We start from the raw sequence: 19,223 nt of genomic DNA, 5'->3' as shown, positions 1-19,223 counted from the left end.
AACTGCTTAAAAGAGTACATACGCATATATATGTGTCAATTAAAGTTAAAGCGTGTGTGTTTGTTTGCTTGACTGTCCAAGGTTGGAGGCCAGATGTCCGGGTATACCTTTACCCAACTTTTCACGATGACACACAGGTGGTGTGTGACTCTCATAAGGTCATCGTGGTTGGCGACAGTACTTCGTTTCGTTAGCACCTACTCTCTCAGTCTATATATAGGCTGTGTCTGCCACACTTTGAGGTATTTTAATCAATGAACAAATCGACAAGGGCCGTGACAAAGATTTGAACCTAGGTCCGAGATCATCCCAGACGCTGCCTTAATCGACTGAACTACGACATGGTCAAAAGAATTGAAACCAGAAGTTCTACTGGACTTACTTAGATCCTGCAGCCTCTCCGAGACACAAACCAGGGTTTTACACAACTCCCCCATGCACTAAGGATGATCTCGGACGTAGGTTCGAATCCTCGTCACGGCCCTTGTGGATTTGTTCATTGATGCATCACGCTATTGTGATTTCTGTGTGTAATTTTAATCAATACATTGGTCTTCTGTAATTCTCTTATGGGTTGTAGATCAGCCATGAACACGTTGTCACTTTCCAGTGAAATAATATCACAATACAATCCTGGTACTGTATTTGTTTGCCTCCTCCAATGAAATCCCTTTAAAGCTGCAGTTACTTTAGACAAGCAGTGCCACTCCTCATCTCGTCTGAAGTCCGTCACCTTGCATTACCTGCCATTTTCTTGGGAAAATTAAGAGTGTAAATCATATCACTTAATTTAGTTTCAACTATTGCAATCACATTGGGGTTTGTATTGTCAACTATTTGAGTTTCTCTGTTTTATTTGACAGTCCATCAGCATTGGTGTACCTGATCTTCTTTTCATTGTTATCATGTCCTGCACGTGGATTGTGTTTTGGTGAGCGAGGAGGTTCGGGATGGATTCAGGTGAATTGATAGATCGGGGTTAAAGATGGTGCAAAGTTAGCGAGATAGACTGATGGGTGGATGTCTGAGAAGTAGTGGGATGCAGTAGAGAGTGTGGTGTATTGGGAATTTGAGGACATGGAACTAGGAGAGGAAAATATGTGTTATCGAGAGATGGAATTCTAAGTGGAAATGTGGGAGGACGGAGTATGGGCCGTAGATGGTCAATGGGTGGCAGTATGTGGGTGGAATGGCGATATATTCTATTGGTGGTTGATTCTATTGGTTGATTGATGGTGGACGGCATTTGATATTGGGGATGCATTAGGGTTACTGGGATGGGATTTCTGACATGTTTTGTCTTGGGAATGTTCTAAAGGTGGTGCTCTGGTTTTGTGTTTCGTGTCAGTTGTGGCAGCTGAGTATATCTATGTGATGTTAAGAGATTATACTGAGGCTTTTTCGTTATACTAATGTTCGTTTATCTTTGTAATATTTCGCTTCTATGAGGTTGATGCTCTCGCAATTACTGGGGGTTGTAAGTACTTCTTGTCTCTGTCTGCGTCTGTCTTCTCCCGGACAACTGTCCAATCTTCTTTCTTCATCCCTCTCCATGACCTGCCCCTTCGTTATTGTATCTTCATCTTTATTTCCTATAAATATCGTTCTCCAAGTAAGCCATTTTAAGTTACTTTATTGCAGTGAGATATCTTTCACAGTTCATCAGGGTTCTTGGAGCGGCTTCATTTGTAAATGCCAGCATTTGTAGTTCAATTTTCCGGTTATCATCTGCAACAGTCAATGACCCTAACCTAACCTAACCTAACCTAACCTAACCTAACCTAACCTAACCTAACCTAACCTAACCTGTTCACTTCACTAAATATCTCTCAACCTTTCGAAATGCAGCCGTCAAGACATCACCAGTGGTGTCTCTCTTCAGATGCATTTGGGCAGTCAGTCTTTGTTTCTCTTATATCCGTTAGTCCCTGAATGATCAGAGGTCGCTCGTTTTGAATGATCCTTCTTATAAATTACTTAATTATGTGTGTACTCACCTAGTTATACTCACCTAGTTGGGCTTGCGGGGATTGAGCTCTGGCTCTTTTTGGTCCCGCCTCTCAACTGTCAATCAACTGATGTACAGATTCTTGAGCCTACTGGGCTCTATCATATCTACATCTGAAACTGTGTATGGAGTCAGCCTCCACCACATCACTACTTAATGCTTTCAATTTCTTAACTACTCTGACACTGAAAAAATTCTTTCAAATATCTCTGTGGCTCATTTGGGAACTAAGTTTCCACCTGTGTCCCCTTGTTCGTGTCCCACCCGTGCTGAAGAGTTTGTCTTTGTCCACCCTGTCAATTCCCCTGAAAATTTTGTAGGTGCTTATCATGTCTCCCCTTACTCTTCTGTTTTCCAGGGATGTGAGGTTCAGCTCCCTTAGCCTTTCCTCGTAGCTCATACCTCTCAGTTCCGGGATAAGTCTAATGGCATACCTCTGAATCTTCTCTAACTTTGTCTTGTGTTTAACTAGGTATGGACTCCAGGCTGAAGCTGCATACTCCAGGATTGGTCTTACATAAGTAGAAAACAAGATCCTGAACGATTCCTTACACATGTTTCTAAAGGCAGTTCTTATGTTGGCCAGTCTAGCATATGCCGCTGATGATATTCTTTTGATGTGGGCCTCTGGAGACAGGTTCAGTGTGATATCAACCCCCAGATCTTTCTCTCTATTTGACTCTTGCAGGATATCACCTCCCAGATGGTACCATGTGTTCAACTTCCTGTTCCCTTCGCCTAATTTCATTACTTTACACTTTCCTGAATTGAACTTTAGTACCCATTTTCTAGACCATTCCTCCAGTTTTCCAGGTCGTTCTGTAGTCTTTGTTTATCTTCATCTGTCTTGATTCTTCTCATAATTTTTGCATCATCAGCAAATATTGAGAGGAATGAGTCTATACCCTCTGGAAGGTCGTTTAATTATATTAGAAACAGGATGGGTCCAAGTACTGAGCCCTGTGGAACCCCGCTGGTGACATCTCGCCACTGAGATGTCTCTTTCCCTCACAGTTGCTCGCTGTTTCCTGTTGCTTAGATACTCCCTTGTCCACTGGAGCTTCTTACATTTTACTCCTGCCTGTAGCAACAACTTCTGTAACAGCCTTTTGTGAAGTACTGTGTCAAAGGCTTTCTGACAGTCCAAGAAAATGTGTGTATGTGTGTGTGGTTGGGGGGGGGGAGGGTGCAAGGTACTAAGGTAAACAGGGGAGTGTGTACAAAGCGCAGAGTTTACCAACCATGGGATAGAGATGTTGCGGAGGTCAAGGGTGGTGTTGACACCCTCCAGGCCTGGCACCTGGCACCAGTGGTCAGGACTGGCACACAGGAACACTGCAAAACACACAAGAAAGAATATCTTAACACACTAGCAGTGTTTAGTCTGTTTTGCATTGTTATTTACTTGTTTATTTTGGGAGAAAACTTAATCATTTTAGAGTTTAGATGACCCGGCGCCCAGGTTGTGTTGGAAGGCAACCCCCGGCGTTATAAAGCTCAGAGAACCTTGTAAAGTTGACTATTCAGTTCACGAAGCTGGTGGCGGCCGCGAACCTCTTTATCCTCCAGATGTTTTACAGCATTTTTATATTTTATTACATTTTTCGTCATATTTCAATAAATACTTCCCCCCCCCCCCTTCCCTGCCCCACCTGTGTCTGAATGAGTGTGTGCGTGTTCGTGTGTTCTTTGATCAGCCAACTTGTGCGGTAGTTGTTGACTCTAGTTTCTGTTGTATATGTATATGTAAAGTTATTATTTTTTGTAGTTGAACATCTGCATATGTTCCCGAGTTTTGTAATTTACTTATGTATATTTTATGTTTTCTTTTCATTACCCGGAGACTATTAAACATATACATTTAGGTTGGTATTGTTTAGCTGACCTGTGGAGACGGCGAGAGAACAATCTTCACTGGTCTCTGGGTTTCTGTAAGGGTCATACGTTGTGTGTGTGTGTGCTCTGTCTGAGTAATAGTATATTTGGGATATCTGTCATATCTATTGTCTTCGTACCAGTAAGAAAAGTTATGTGGAACAGAGTTAAATACGTGTTGTCACTAATTCTCAAATTGTAACTCCTATGTTGAAGTGACATAATAGTAGATCCGTTTTGGGACTCTGTCATATTTTGATGCCTGTGTGGACTTAAACTCTGTAGAGGAGATTCATGATTTATTCAAAATTCAAGGTTTGTGAATTTTAACTTTTGAGTGGAGATTGCTGACACATTTTTCAGTGATTGTGAACTCTGACTTTTGAAGTCGATTAATTGACTTTGCCATTTGCCAATTCAGTTGGGACTTAGTTTTTCTGAAGACAAAGTGATAGTTCACTGACTTGTGTTAATTAATGTTCATGCTGCGACATTACCCCCCCCCCCACTGGTTATGTAACGTTACCACCCACCATGTCTATGACTTAGCAGCCAGTCTTAAGCTGTCTAGTATTCCCATGTTATTATGTTATCTTTGCTTAGTGACATCTAGCTGCTGTGATTTGTTCCTTGTGTTTACTCACTTGATTGTTACTTGGTTGTGGGTATGTATATATATTTTGTAAATAAGCTGTTTCATGTAGATAAGTTCGCCCCAGTAAACTGGTGGATTTTATTTAGACTTTCACTCAATCCTAGACATTTATAACTTACACATTTGAGGCCAGGCGGTTCACTGATTTCTGAGGGAAAGTTGTATTCCACGAGCCTTGTTTGACAGCATGGCATAACAACCCCCAATCCCCAGTGTCTAAACCTCACCCCAATCTCAAGCCCCTGAACCTCACGCCCACCTGTCTCCTCCTCCACCTCTTCCTTCTATTTTCCAAAATACCTGTCAATAGCTCACAATCAACTGGACCCAAATTCGTTTCCTGGGCAAGGCGCGACATTTGGGCACGTTTCCTGCACCTAATACCTATTTTTACCAAGCAATACATAGTTCCTGAGAGGCGACTGCTGTGGGTTCCATCATGAGGAAGGTTAGTCGAGGTCCTAGTGAAACCTTACTGAGGCTAAATGGCTTCCTTACTCCAACATTCGGAAATAATTATTGTTTAAACCCGTTCTATACTGGTGTTTATACGCCACCCTCAGTCCCCATGCACTCCCTCACACCTCCCCCCATGCACTCCCTCACACCTCCCCCCATGCACTCCCTCACACCTCCCCCCCATGCACTCCCTCACACCTACCCTCCCCCCCACATAGAGAGGATAGATCGACACTGAACAACAAATGAGGGGTGGATGCAAGGTAAGTGCTGGTCAATAGATGTTGAGAAATGATCTCATGGTACAACTTTCAATACTCAGGTTTCTTTCTCAGTTTGGCAATTTATGCCATGAATTGACAGTAAGGCATGATATAGTTGGTAGATACGTCTTTATGGTTGACTTTCCATGGTTGGCTAGTAGTGAGATATGTGACTAGAACCGTCCCCTCCACAAAGAGAACCTCAAGGATCGAACTCGGCCCTAGTCAAAATTGAGTGTGGGAGTCCGTAGAATGGGACGGGGTGCATCAGCGGGGACGTTGTGGGTCACAGAGGGTAAAATGTATGGGGACGGGTACCGTCAGGGAGGACGTTATGGGTCATGTTGGGGTAAGAGAGTGATCAGAAAACGAACGGGATCCGAAAATGCGCGGACGTGATCCCAAAATGCGCGGACGTGATGCAAAAGGGAAGTCCGTAGATGGGGACGGGGTGCATCAGGGGGGACGTTGTGGGTCATGTAGGTAGAATGTGTGTGTAGGGGTACGAGGGGTAGGGTGGGATAAGTAATGAGGGAGGTATACATCAACAAGTTGATAATGTGAGAGAGAGAGGGAGGAGGGGGGATGCTCCCACATGGTGTGGGATGGGTTGCGGCATGTGGGACGTTGTGGGTCATGTAGGGTGAAAGTGTAAGTATAGGAACAGGTGTGGTGAACAGGTAAGCAATAGTAGTAGATGAATATGTATGAGTATGTGCCGTAGAGTTAATCGTGTGTAGATATATAGTTAAATAACAGTATGTAGGATATGTTGAGGAGGTGTAGAGGGCCCCCCTACCCCTGACAGGGTAGGAGACCGAGCTTTAAAGATGGGTGGTTAGGGGTAGGGCACGTGAAGGAGGATAAGGGGAGAGGGGAATGGAGGTTCTCAGTGGTGAGAATCTCTGGTCCGGTTTGGAGTGGAGATTGGTTCAACTAAAAATAAGCACACATGAAATGATTTCGACGTTCAGTAAACACTTACTGAGCGGTTAAGTGAATGCCTGAGACCCCAATACAGGGTTAATGATAGTAATATTTAATTTAAGATGGAAAAACTTTAAACTAATCAGAAATGAGCCCACACGAAGTGATTCCCACGGTCAGTAAACACTTACTGAGTTGTAAACTGAATGTCTAATTCAGCCAATACATGGTTGATGATACTAAAATTTTAAGATGGGGAAACTTTAAACTAAACTAAATGATCACACATGAAGCGATTTCCACATTCAGTAAACACTTACTGAGTTGTACTGAGCCACCCAATACAAGGTTGATGATAGTAATAGTATTTTATTTTACAATAGAAAAACTTTAAACCAAAAATGAGCTCGCGTGAAGTGATTTCTATGTTCAGTAAACACTTACTGAGTTGTAAACTGAATGCCTGGGTCACCCAATACAAAGTTGATGATAGTAGTATATAATTTAAGATGGAGAAACTTTAAACTAAACTAAAATGACCACACGCGAAGTGATTCGCACCTTCAGTAAACACTTACTGAGTTGTAAAGTGAATGTCTAAGGCACCCAATACATGGTTGATGATGATGATAGTAATATTTTAAGATGGGAAAACTTTAAAATAAACTAAATGACAACACATGAAGTGATTCCCACGTTCAGTAAACAATTACTGAGTTGTTAACTGAATGTCTGAGACACCCAATACATGGTTGATGATAGTAATATTTTAAGATGAGGAAACTTTAAGGTAAACAAATTAGCACACATGAAACGACTTCCACATTCAGTAAATACTTACTGAGTTGTAAACTGAATGTCAGAGCCACCCAATACAATGTCGATGATAGAAGTATTTTATTTTACGATGGAAAAACTTTAACCTAAAAATGAGCTCACATGAAGTGATTTCTAAGTAAAGTATGCATTTATTGAGTTGTAAACTGAATGCCTGAGCCACTCAATACAGGGTTGATGATAGTAGAATTTAATTTAATTTAAGATGGGATAGCATATTAGAGTCTTCAGTTCACTGTTGCTGTTTGACTGACTGACTGCCTTTACTAAGTTACTGAGTGCTGGTAGAAGCTATTTCATCAAGTCGGAAAAAATTTAAGACTGGTAGACATCTTTTAAGATGTAAAATGTTTCCCTCGTTCAGTAAACGCTTACTTACTGACTTTGACTGAGTTTACTGAGTGATGCTGCTAATGATTTGATTTGATAGAAAGAAAAATTTGAAGACTGGTAGACACCTTTTAAGATGTAAAAGAAAATGTTTCCCTCATTCAGTAAATGCTTACATACTGACCTTGACTGAGTTTACTGAGTGATCCTGCCACTGATTTGATTTGATAGAAAGAAAAAAATTGAAGACTGGTAGATTGGGGCATGATCATCCCCAATACCTCCCCCCATCTCAGTACACCTCAAACCTCCAGCCCAGATGTGTGTAATGGCGAAGCTCCCAGGGTTTGATCTAAAAATGACATATATTCATTCAGTAGTGGAAACACTTACCCGCAAGTCTCCCAGTGCTGCTGGCTCTAGAAGTTGTGTTTCCCACATTCAGTAAACGCTTACCTACTGACTTTGACTGAGTTTACTGAGTGATGCTAAATGCGGAGCAGTAGTTTGATTAGATAGAAGAAAACTGAAGACTGGTAAGCGATGAGGCTCGTTACTCAGAGTGAAAGCAAAATTATAAGATCTATACCTCAGGCTATAGTCGTTATTTGTTGGGAATATAGAGACATGCGTGTAAGCCCCCCTCAACCTCGGAGGGGAAGATGTAAGCAGACTTGAGTGATAGGTGTATGGGGTGGGGGATCTGCTGGGTATGGTGTGTGGTAACGTCTCATTTAGTCCAGTTATGTGTCAAGCTCCCAAGAGGTTACCCGCCGCCCCGAAGCCTTCCTCCTCGGCCAAATTATATATAAAGGGTTTACGCCTTTAACAATTTATTGTCTGGTGAAAGACATACAAGACCACAGGCTGATACATGCCCATGATATTATTATTAATATTATCGTTGTAAATCGCTTAAGTGTTAAATAAAAGAATAAATTTATATAATGTGTTTACTTTTTCCCTCGTTTAATGTGGACTGAGGAAATGTGAAGTGTGGAATTGTCAAGTTATTGATGACGACTGTTACCTGCATGGGAGGGGGGGTGAGCGGAGGGGGGGGGGGTGAGCGGAGGGGGGGTGAGCGGAGGGGGGAGGGTGCAATATATGACACCACCTCCTTAACGCAAACACAGTCCACTCATGCGCGGGGCGTCAAAGACCACACACCGGGGCTGGCGACATGGAGGAGGTACACCGCTCCTAGTACAGTTCACGGCTCCTATGTAGTCTGCTGGCATGTGGTGAGAACCTCATGTCTATGTGGGCACATGTGGGCGTGTGGTCATGTGATGGTGCTGAGTATGTACCGCTCTGGAAGCAAGGTCTGGGAATGAGGGGAGACACTCACCCACACTCTTTACAGAAAAAAAAACTATTTTCGGGTCATTGACACACACCATTTGCTGCTGAGACGCTCTACCACGAACACAGTCCTGTCTGAAGTGAAAACTAATCGCCGACATTGAACACCAACGACACAAACAGAATTGGGTGAGAAAGTTATACTTTTTTTCTCCTAAATAAAACAGACAGTGTGTAAAAAAAAAGAATAAGACCCCACTATCAGACAAAGCTACCGCCTGCTCCCCTCCATTCCCCTCTCCCCTTATCCTCCTTCACGTGCCCTACCCCTAACCACCCATCTTTAAAGCTCGGTCTCCTACCCTGTCAGGGGTTGGCCCCCCCCCCTCTACACCTCCTCAACATATCCTACATACTGTTATTTAACTATTTATCTACACACAATTAACTCTACTGCACATACTCATACATATTCATCTACTACGATTGCTCATCTGTTCACCACACCTGTTCCTATACTTACACTTTTAGCCTACATGACCCACAACGTCCCACATGCCACAACCCATCCCACACCATGTGGGAGCATCCCCCCTCCTCCCTCCCTCTCTCACACTATCAACTTGTTGATGTATACCTCCCTCATTACTTATCCCACCCTACCCCTCTTACCCCTACACACACATTCTACTTACATGGCCCACAACGTCCCCCTTGACACATCCCGTCCCAATCTATGGACTCCCCTTTTGCATCCCGTCCGCGCGTTTTGGGATCACGTCCGCGTGTTTTGGGATCCCGTTCGTTTTCTCCTCGCTCTCTTTCCCCCACATGACCCACAACGTCCTCCCTGGCGGTACCCGTCCCCATACATTTTACCCTCTGTGACCCACAATGTCCTCCCTGACGCACCCCGTCCCAATCTACGGACTCCCACACCCAATTTTGACTAGGACCGAGTTCGATCCTTAAGGTTCTCCTCGGGCAGGGGACGGTTCTCGTCACATATCTCACTACTTTGGCTGACCCAATACTGACCATCATAATATTTCACAGAGGTCATCTTCCAGGCCCAGAGGTGGGATACTGAGCTGGTTCTGGTGCATAAAATATGGAAGGTGTTGGAGAAGAAAGCCTGGGAGCAGAGGGCAGTGAAGTAGCGGTGTTTAGTGAGGTAATTGGTAATGGGAAGGGATGGGGGGCTTGTTGGTTTGATAGTAGGCAGTGGATACAGAATCAAAGAGGTACAGAGATAATAGAAATTGAATGTGGGAGAGAGAGGGGGGGGGGTAGGTGGAATAGCAGATGGGGTTTTGGGAAGTTGCTAGATTTGGCTGGGGGAAGGATACAGGTGCGGAGTCTGAGTGACTGTCTTGTTGTTAACACTGGTTACTGGTCGTAACTGTGTGCGTTCCTGAGTGTTCTTGTTGTAGTCAATCAGACATCTGCCTCCTTCTTATGCCGTTACTCTGGACTGGTGGCTCCTTAGGCTGCTGGGAAGTGGTGTAGGATTCTTTCCCATGTTGTTCTCTTCTCTGGTTTTCCACACCTCCAACTTCTTCCTCCCTCCTTCTTACTCTTTCCCAGCCCTGTTCTCTTTATCTTTATGTCATCCTTATTCGTGGATGAAATAGAGATTATTTTTTGTTCTTATTATCCTTATTCAAGGTACGTTTTTCTATAGTTCTCAATATCGCTCGAGTTGCCTCTTCGTCTCATCAGAATCCTTTGTGTCGTCTCATTGCGGTTGCATATGACCTCAATCTGTAAACTTCTACTGTCTCAGCCTTGTACAGGCACAGCAGTCCAAGTGTAGCTGAGTCTTTTTCTTTATGCAAGCATTCAGTCTAGTTTCCCCTTCTGTCACTGGAGGATGCTGAATAATCAGTGATCTCACTTTTTGTGGATTTACCTTCCTGGGGCCAGATTCACGAAGCAGTTACGCAAGTACTTACGAACGTGTACGTCTTTCCTCAATCTTTGACAGCTTTGTTTACATTTAATAAAAAGTTTGGAGATCATTAAGTGTTTAATAACTGTGAACAAAGCCGCCAAAGATTAAGAAAGATATACAGGTTCGTAAGTGCTTGCGTAACTGCTTTGTGAATCTGGCCCCTGGTCTGCTCCTTCATATTTTGGGAGTTTGCAACTTGTAGAGCAACACCCACCAGTGTTTCTCAACTATCATATCATAGATGTTATCATATCTGTCTCTCTCTTTTTGGTACCTCTCTATTCTTCTCTGTGCTTTTTCCACGAATGCTTCGTTCCATTCTTATTGAACAAAAGGCTCAAGTTGCTTTTCATGGAAACGTCTTTTTTTGAGTGGAATGAATTGTTCCATATCATCAGCACATTACTTGTCATATCATCTTTTACGACCTCTTATTTCTCTTGATAATTTATATTTCTAATTTATTTCTATGATAATAACTATTGTATGAAATTAGTGTGGATCCCATCCTATGTTGGAATTGGAAAACATGATTTTGTAGCTCGATTGGCCAATGAGGCTTGCAGGAAAGAAAAAATTGATTATGACTTTGGACTATCTAATGCAATTATTAGAAACATACAAATTAAAGAAATTAATTCAGATTTAGAAGAACCAAGAATTGCCCAGAGACCTGAAAGCTGCAGTATTAAAAGTTATGACAAGTTTTCTAATAATAGGTATTTGTATGGTCAGCACAGTAACCGGACCAGGCAATGTGATGTAGCCATTGCGCAAATTCGCCTTGGCTATTGACATACCTGGCAGGTTAGTGAGGCAGAGCCACTACCAGAATACTCAAATTGTAAACTCTGTGATAAACCTTTAATGCACTCACTAGAACACTATATTGTTGAATGTGAAACCGTAAAGGATTTTAGACCTGGCCTATTGTACCACCAGCTGTGTAACTATTTCATTGACTCAGTGTTCTGGACGACATCCTAACAATTTATGCAAATTTTGCTTGTCTATTTTAAAGAATGAAGAACAATTTTTATTTATATTACTTCTAAGCTGCACCACTTATGAACCCATCCCTGCCCTTGTGTGGCAGTGCACAATAGAAAGTTGTTTTCACATATCCATACATTAAAACATTGATTGTAACCATGATATATATGTGCTTCGGCCTACAGTTTAGACCTATTGTCTTATGTATGACCCTCTGTCCTGCGTGACAGTGAATACCAGCATTATCCTCACTTTAATAAGACTTAATCGAAATCCTCAGATTAGGCAAAATTGTAATTAATTTTGTCAATAAAGATATTAATAAATAATCTTATTTCTCACTCCCAATGGACTTGTATTTTTACTCGCCTTTCTCAATGTGTTTCTTATTTTAATAGCTTTCTTTTCCTTAACTATGTACTCAGTTATATTTATGTAGAGGTTGCTGCTTCATTGGCATCTAATTCTACACATACTCAACATCAACGTTAAGCTGGGTAAACACCTAGTGCTACAGGAGTTTCTCTTCCCTTCATCGTTTAGTTCTGTAATATATTGCCGCAATTGTTTTCTAATGTGTCTACTAGCTTCGTTCTCCATGTTACAGCACCCGCCTGGGAGTCTAATTTGCAGCCACATTATTGTGAATTATTACCTGCTTATCAGCTTTGTTTCCATTATTGCGGCAATATGTCTATATTCTTCTGCCACCATCTTTTGCTTGCAACTCTGTAATTCTGTCCACATTCATCCACAATAATTCCATCTGCATTCATGTATAGTATTGGTACTCATCTTTACTGGGTTACTTTGGTTTGGCCCAAGGGATGGTGATCTTCTGTTCCATATTCAAATTGAATAGGAGAAGGGGTAATTTGTGTTAGTTTATGTTGTTGCTTGTGTAATGTAACTTGATTTTAGTAGATTATTCCTTTGAACTGGTGCTCCAACAGACAGGTTAACCCCACTAGTTTGCTGTGATGAATTCTCTGTTGGCTGGCATGCTGATTATTTTGAAATGTTTGTGCTGTTTCCTGATCTGTTTTATTATATTTTTTAATACTTGCATCCACCTGTATAAATTTCTTTTTTCTTCTGATACATAATTACTGAATTGCTTTTTTAAGATATACCTTTCATTGGTCGATATTTTTCACTCTGAAACATGCCTAGCCTACAGTAATGTTCTATTTCCTAAATTACCTCTAAAGCCTTTGTGGTCAATCTTCTCCTGTTTGTTAAGTGCTTCCATCTGGCTCTGGCAGAATTTTTCTTTCTGCCTCATGTTTTGGTAATGCCTTAGCTTCTCTTCATTTTACCATAAAATTCCTTTATGATATTAACATATTCCATGTTGTTAGGAATATTTATCTTCAATGTCCCCAGCTTCCTGATATTCATTATCAGTATTATTAGCAATATGTATATGTGTCATGCTCTCCACCCCTCATATATACTCCTCTCTCAGCTCTCCGTCTCACAACACTAAATACTCCAGCAGCTTCAACAGGTATAGTTGGCTTGCTATTTTGCATTTATACATAAGACGCTTAATAATTCCCAGAACTGTCACTGAGAGATGAAGAGCGGGCAGCTGTTGTTGTAGTTGTTGACGACCTCCAGATGAAGAGATGAAGAGTGGGCAGCTGTTGACGACCTCCAGATGAAGAGATGAAGAGTGGGCAGCTGTTGACGACCTCCAGATGAAGTTCGTCTGGTAGTGATGGGGTCCTTCAGATGGTCTCCTTCAATTAATTCTGTCACTTTAATTTCACTATCATATTTCCTCCCTATTTGTGTTGAAGGTATGGATATATTATTATATTTACGTATATATCTCAGTTCCCTCCATTCTCTCACACTCTCACCAATTCTCCCTCCCTCTATTCTATTCTCCTTTCCCACCTCACAGTCTCCCACATTTACTTTTTCCCATTCTTCCTCCCTCTCATTCTCCCTACCTCCCATACTCTCTCCTTCACATTCTCCCTCCCTCCCATACTCCCTCCTTCCCATTCTCCCTACCTCCCATACTCTCTCCTTCCCATCCTCCCAATCACAAATTCCCAACTTCAAACAGACAATCTATTTTATGAATACAAATTTCATCTCTGTTTTCCCTTTTGTTTATTTTTCGTCTAGCTACAGTGGAGACGGTTATAGTGACTGCAGCGTTGGTCTAGCTACAGTGGTGACGGTTATAGTGACCGCAACGTTGGTCTAGCTACAGTGGAGACGGTTATAGTGACCGCAGCGTTGGTCTAGCTACAGTGGAGACGGTTATAGTGACTGCAGCGTTGGTCTAGCTACAGTGGAGACGGTTATAGTGACTGCAGCGTTGGTCTAGCTACAGTGGAGACGGTTATAGTGACTGCAGCGTTGGTCTAGCTACAGTGGTGACGGTTATAGTGACTGCAGCGTTGGTCTAGCTACAGTGGAGACGGTTATAGTGACTGCAGCGTTGGTCTAGCTACAGTGGCGACGGTTATAGTGACTGCAGCGTTGGTCTAGCTACAGTGGTGACGGTTATAGTGACCGCAACGTTGGTCTAGCTACAGTGGAGACGGTTATAGTGACTGCAGCGTTGGTCTAGCTACAGTGGTGACGGTTATAGTGACCGCAACGTTGGTCTAGCTACAGTGGAGACGGTTATAGTGACTGCAGCGTTGGTCTAGCTACAGTGGTGACGGTTATAGTGACCGCAACGTTGGTCTAGCTACAGTGGAGACGGTTATAGTGACCGCAGCGTTGGTCTAGCTACAGTGGAGACGGTTATAGTGACTGCAGCGTTGGTCTAGCTACAGTGGTGACGGTTATAGTGACCGCAGCGTTGGTCTAGCTACAGTGGAGACGGTTATAGTGACTGCAGCGTTGGTCTAGTTACAGTGGAGACGGTTATAGTGACTGTAGCGTTGGTCTAGCTACAGTGGAGACGGTTATAGTGACTGCAGCGTTGGTCTAGCTACAGTGGAGACGGTTATAGTGACTGCAGCGTTGGTCTAGTTACAGTGGTGACGTTTAAGGTGACGAGTGTTGAAGAGACGCCGGGAGTATAGGAACCCATGACTATAATATATGTGAGGTCACTCCTGGCTTCATGCCTCTGCCAGATTAATTTTTTTTGCTATATACTTCCTCTCTTTTAATCTTACAATATCACTTTATACTGCAACTCTTCACCTCTTGCTTGCCCGACTCATCACTCTTACAGCTTATATTGTGGTGGTGGTGATTTTTCTGCTCCCAGTGCGGCCTCCAAACACGGGGAGAAGTGGAAATAATATCGCGCCGTTGATGACGTCTAGGTCCTCAACAATGTAGGCTACGCCTGCCTCTGTAGCAGGTCGAGCGATCGTGACGAGGCTACGCCTGCCTCGGTAGCAGGTCGAGCGATCGTGACGAGGCTTCATGCTTGGAAGCAGCATGGCGGCTAATGTTAAATTTATGCTATAGGATGTAGGCTGGCCGATTACATTCATGTATGAGAATGGCTTGAAAAGGCCTGGACAACCTGGTTCTTTAATGCTCATAACATGTAAATGTTGCCTCAAGATTTACATACTACTTGTACACTATTTTGCAAGTAATAAAATGTCTTGAGGTGCCTCAAAGTCCTTGAATTTAATCACTTCTGAATATGTGCGAGCTTTATGTGAAGCTAGTGTCAAGTGTCAAGTGTCAAGTGTCATGTGTCATGTGTCATGTGTCAGTCGTTTAAGTTGTTTATGCTGTAAGAACTTCATTCTGTTGCACACATGCAAATAGTAAGGTTCTTTTTTATTTAATCTCGAACGTTTTACATTAAGTTGAACGTTATCTTCTCAAGTAATAAGGCATTTTGTTATAAGTTCCTAACGATATTGCAGAGGTTGAGTGTAGTTATAGATAGGAGGCCTGGTCGACCAACCGGGCCGTGGAGACGATAAGCCCCGAAATCATCTCATCTCAAGGTAGATACTGAGAACAGTATAACGGATAAGGACCTGGGAAAGTCTTGAATTGTCTCGGGTTTGGTGCACCAAAAGAGGTGAATGAACTTATTCTGCCGACTTATCAAGAAGTAAAGCAGCATTACATCTGGATAATACCTTACATAAAGCCACATAACTCAATAAAATAGCCAACAACTGGAGAAAACTGTAGGTGGTTTAGGTGCTGTTTTAGCCCAACACAAACCTGGTCAACCGGATTCCAGAGTAGTAATTGCCTACGCCAGCCGTTCTCTCACAGATGTTGAGCAACGATACAGTCAGAAATTTACATTACGACTGTCAGAAAGATACAGTCGGTTGCTTTACAAATTGAGAAATTGTAGCTGAAAGTTTAGATTCCAGTGGAATCCACTGGAATTTTGTAAAGACACAATAATCACTACGAAGACTGTTTTTAACTAAATGTTTTCCAACAGAATTTTAGTAATAAAACAATAAATGTATATCAAAAACTTTCAGTCTTGAAAATATTTTCGAACCCAGAAAAAAATAGTGCACATAATACATTTTTTGGGCCAATTTTCTCTCTGCATATATTAAAAGATTTGAGTAGGCTCACTGATACACATTTATCTCACTATTACCTTATTAATATCCCATTACCTCATTAAGGACAATGTATCTCACCTCAACCGCAAATCTACGTAAGTGCGTCTTTTTATATATCTACTATATACATGCCTCACCTGTGACAGGAAAAAACACGCGTTTTTAAAAAAAAAAACAGTGCCATCTGTTGGACGTAAGAGCAACACACACTGTAATTTTCGAAAGTTCTTCACCGATTGCTTTGGAATTTTGACACAACGTTGCATTCGAATAGGTGCGTCTTTTTATATACCTACTACATAGATGCCACCTCTCAGACAGGTAAAAACATGCTTTTTTTGAAAAACAGCGCCATCTGTTGCACATAATAGCAACATGCATGCTATACTAAATATGTCACGAATTCCATCTCAATGTTTCTGATTGCATTGACAAATTTAATTTCATAGATTTCAATTTATTTTCATTTTGATTTAATTATTTTGTGTGACACTGCGTTGGAATTGAGCTGTGTTGTTTACCGTAACGTTCATTTCGTAAGTATAGCTTATTTTTTTTTTAACTGTTTTTATTTAGTTTTTTTTAACAGTTTTTCTTATTTTTACGAACCCGACTCCATCGTCGGAATATGGAGTAGCAACGTCAACGCCATCTGTGAGTCTGCTTCCTAAACCCCTACTAAATGGACGACACCATCTGGTGGTGGCAGTATGATACCTGCAAGAAACCCTAGATTCCAGCCCTGGTCAGCCCGAAGAGTTGCTGTTGCTGACCTCTGGTGAGGTGGCGCCTAGAAAATCAGCGCCATCTATTGTTGGAGGAGTTGTATGTTAATGTCAGAGTCCGTAAGTGGTATTTCCTAGTGTCCCAAGTACTGGCCAGTATACTGATGACGTGTCTGTATCCACAGAGGCGATGTAGGGCTGTGGTGGTACGAAGACAAGCAGTCTACCCCAGGCAGCCTATTATACCTCTTCTCCATTCTGCTTTACGTGAGCAGTGAGCTGCCGCCGCCGAAGAGGAACTGAGGAACTTATGATCTGCTGTCTGTCAGTTAAGTGGCAGTGACAGAATTTGGCGTATCCCGGGACTGGCTGGAGGAAACGACCGGCAGTGAGGTGCTATGGGGGAGTGTAACTAGCTAGTTGCAAGAAGCTCCTGTCAGGGATTCGCTACCCTTGTATTTGTTGTGTTGAGGCCGAGCAGCGCGAGGCTGATGTTCTCTGCCAGCACCAGGCTGGAGAGTGATTGTGGGCGTTCACAAGGAGCACCTAGGGAGGCTGTGTATAGGCTGGCCCATGGCTAGGGTAGACTCGTTGGTGTTTCTCAGTACTGGTTGAGGACGGTACTGTGTTGAGGAAACACGGAAGTTGACAAGGCTGCATTGTATGAGCATCGAGGAGCGCTTAGTGTCCTATGAGAGCGACACATGTGTATATGTCAGTGTAGTAAAATTTCATTTACGATTCTATTTAAGGTGATGGGAAAGTGATATGTGAATATATTGATAATTGATGAGGTGTCGTATTCCTTTCCACTCCCCCTTTGTGTTTTACTTGCATTACGAAGCTCACTCCTTGAAAGCCACTACCGACTTGGGGTTATATACTAGTACTTTGGTTCCTCCAGCAAAGAACCCGGTTGCGACCCATAGTGGCCGTAACACTTATATTTCAGTGATGAGAATATCAAATTATTTGATATTCCCAATTCTCTGATGGGAACATCAGATCATTTGGGAATGCATCGGACGAGGGAGTGGGGGAGGACGAGGGGACGAGAGAGGGGGATGGTGGGGAGGACGACGAGACAGGGAAGGGCTAATTGTGGGGAGGACTAGGGGATGGGGGAGAGGAAATGGTAGGGAGGGCGAGGGGGCGAGGGAGTAGGAGATGGTGGGCAGGGCCAGGGGAAGGGGGGGGGGGGAATGGTGGGGAGGACGAGGGAACGGGGAAGGTTGCTGTGGCTCAGCAACGCACATGCTTTCACAACAACGTGTGGCCGGGTACAGCTGGTGTGTGTGTGTGTGTGTGTGTGTGTGTGTATTTATACATATATATATATATATATATATATATATATATATATATATATATATATATATATATATATATATAATATATATATATATATATATATATATATATGTGTATGTTTCAATAAATATGACTGCATATTCTGTATTGATTATTTATTTTCTTGCTCTCATGCTCCCCTGGATGCTACATATCCTCTTCTTCGAGGCCGAGGGTCCCTACAAGCGCAACAAGAGGTGGTACCGACATTATATATATACATGACAAATGATTGGCCTATGCAGTTTTAAGCTGACAAATGTTGGGTTCTTAGCCTAGGTAACAGAAGTAGAATTTATGGAATATCACTTGGACATGCTAAAATATCGAAATGTAAACACGGAAGATAAAATCTGAGGACAGAAGAAAAAACGCAACAAGTAACTCACCGGCAGCCAGGTTGTGGAAGGCGTTGAAGAGGCCGCAGAAAGATGTGATGAAAAATATTCGCCATTGCCACCTGCCGTAGTCTCCCACCTTCCCCAGGAGGGTCTGGAAGGCCTCACTGCTGCACGGTGTGACCTTCTCGCCTGCCTTACCTTCCTCCTCTGTCTGTATCGTCTTCAAGGTCATCATCATCTCCTTTACTGCTCCGTTCATCTCGTTCGTGGCAGCTTCAGTTGCATCTTTCTCTCCCGACATCCTGAAGTATCTAAAGTCTCCAGCGAGCTCAGAAGTGTCCCAATGTTGACAATTATTTATAATAATTCTTTAGCATGTATTTTATAACTGTATGACTTTGCTTAAGAGTTAGTTGCACCTTCAATTTCTTGTCATTTTGTGTCTGGCTTCCTCACTCGTGTTGCGTTTCTTCCCGTGTTTATAGTGAAGAAAACCTGTGGTAAACGAGGGCGATTAGTCAGGGTCATTTTAATGGAGTGCGACTGTCAATGACTCTCATGTACACCTTGAAGTATTAAGGTTGTGTGTGCGTGATTGTTACATAGAGTACACAACAAACTATTTACTCTCGTTAGTTCCTTTCATGGTTTGATTTTAGT

The 19,223-nt window shown here is 42.5% G+C and overlaps 1 protein-coding gene across 4 annotated transcripts in view; it reads right to left on the bottom strand.

Moving 5' to 3' along the window:
• Positions 1-19,223, bottom strand: part of LOC123750822 (organic cation transporter protein) — a 233,852-nt gene that overhangs the window by 116,742 nt on the left and 97,887 nt on the right. For all 4 annotated transcript variants that reach the window (XM_069333457.1, XM_069333474.1, XM_069333467.1 and 1 more), the window contains exons 2-3: positions 18,612-19,058; positions 3,250-3,343 (exon numbers count right to left, since the gene is read on the bottom strand). In XM_069333457.1, coding sequence (XP_069189558.1) covers positions 3,250-3,343; positions 18,612-18,864 — 347 coding nt within the window. In that variant the 5' untranslated portion in view covers positions 18,865-19,058. The remainder of the gene's footprint in view (positions 1-3,249; positions 3,344-18,611; positions 19,059-19,223) is intronic.

Source organism: Procambarus clarkii, chromosome 4, assembly GCF_040958095.1.
Source record: "Procambarus clarkii isolate CNS0578487 chromosome 4, FALCON_Pclarkii_2.0, whole genome shotgun sequence".
In the NCBI taxonomy this organism is placed as follows: domain Eukaryota; kingdom Metazoa; phylum Arthropoda; class Malacostraca; order Decapoda; family Cambaridae; genus Procambarus; species Procambarus clarkii.
This window is presented reverse-complemented; position numbering and strand designations above follow the sequence as displayed.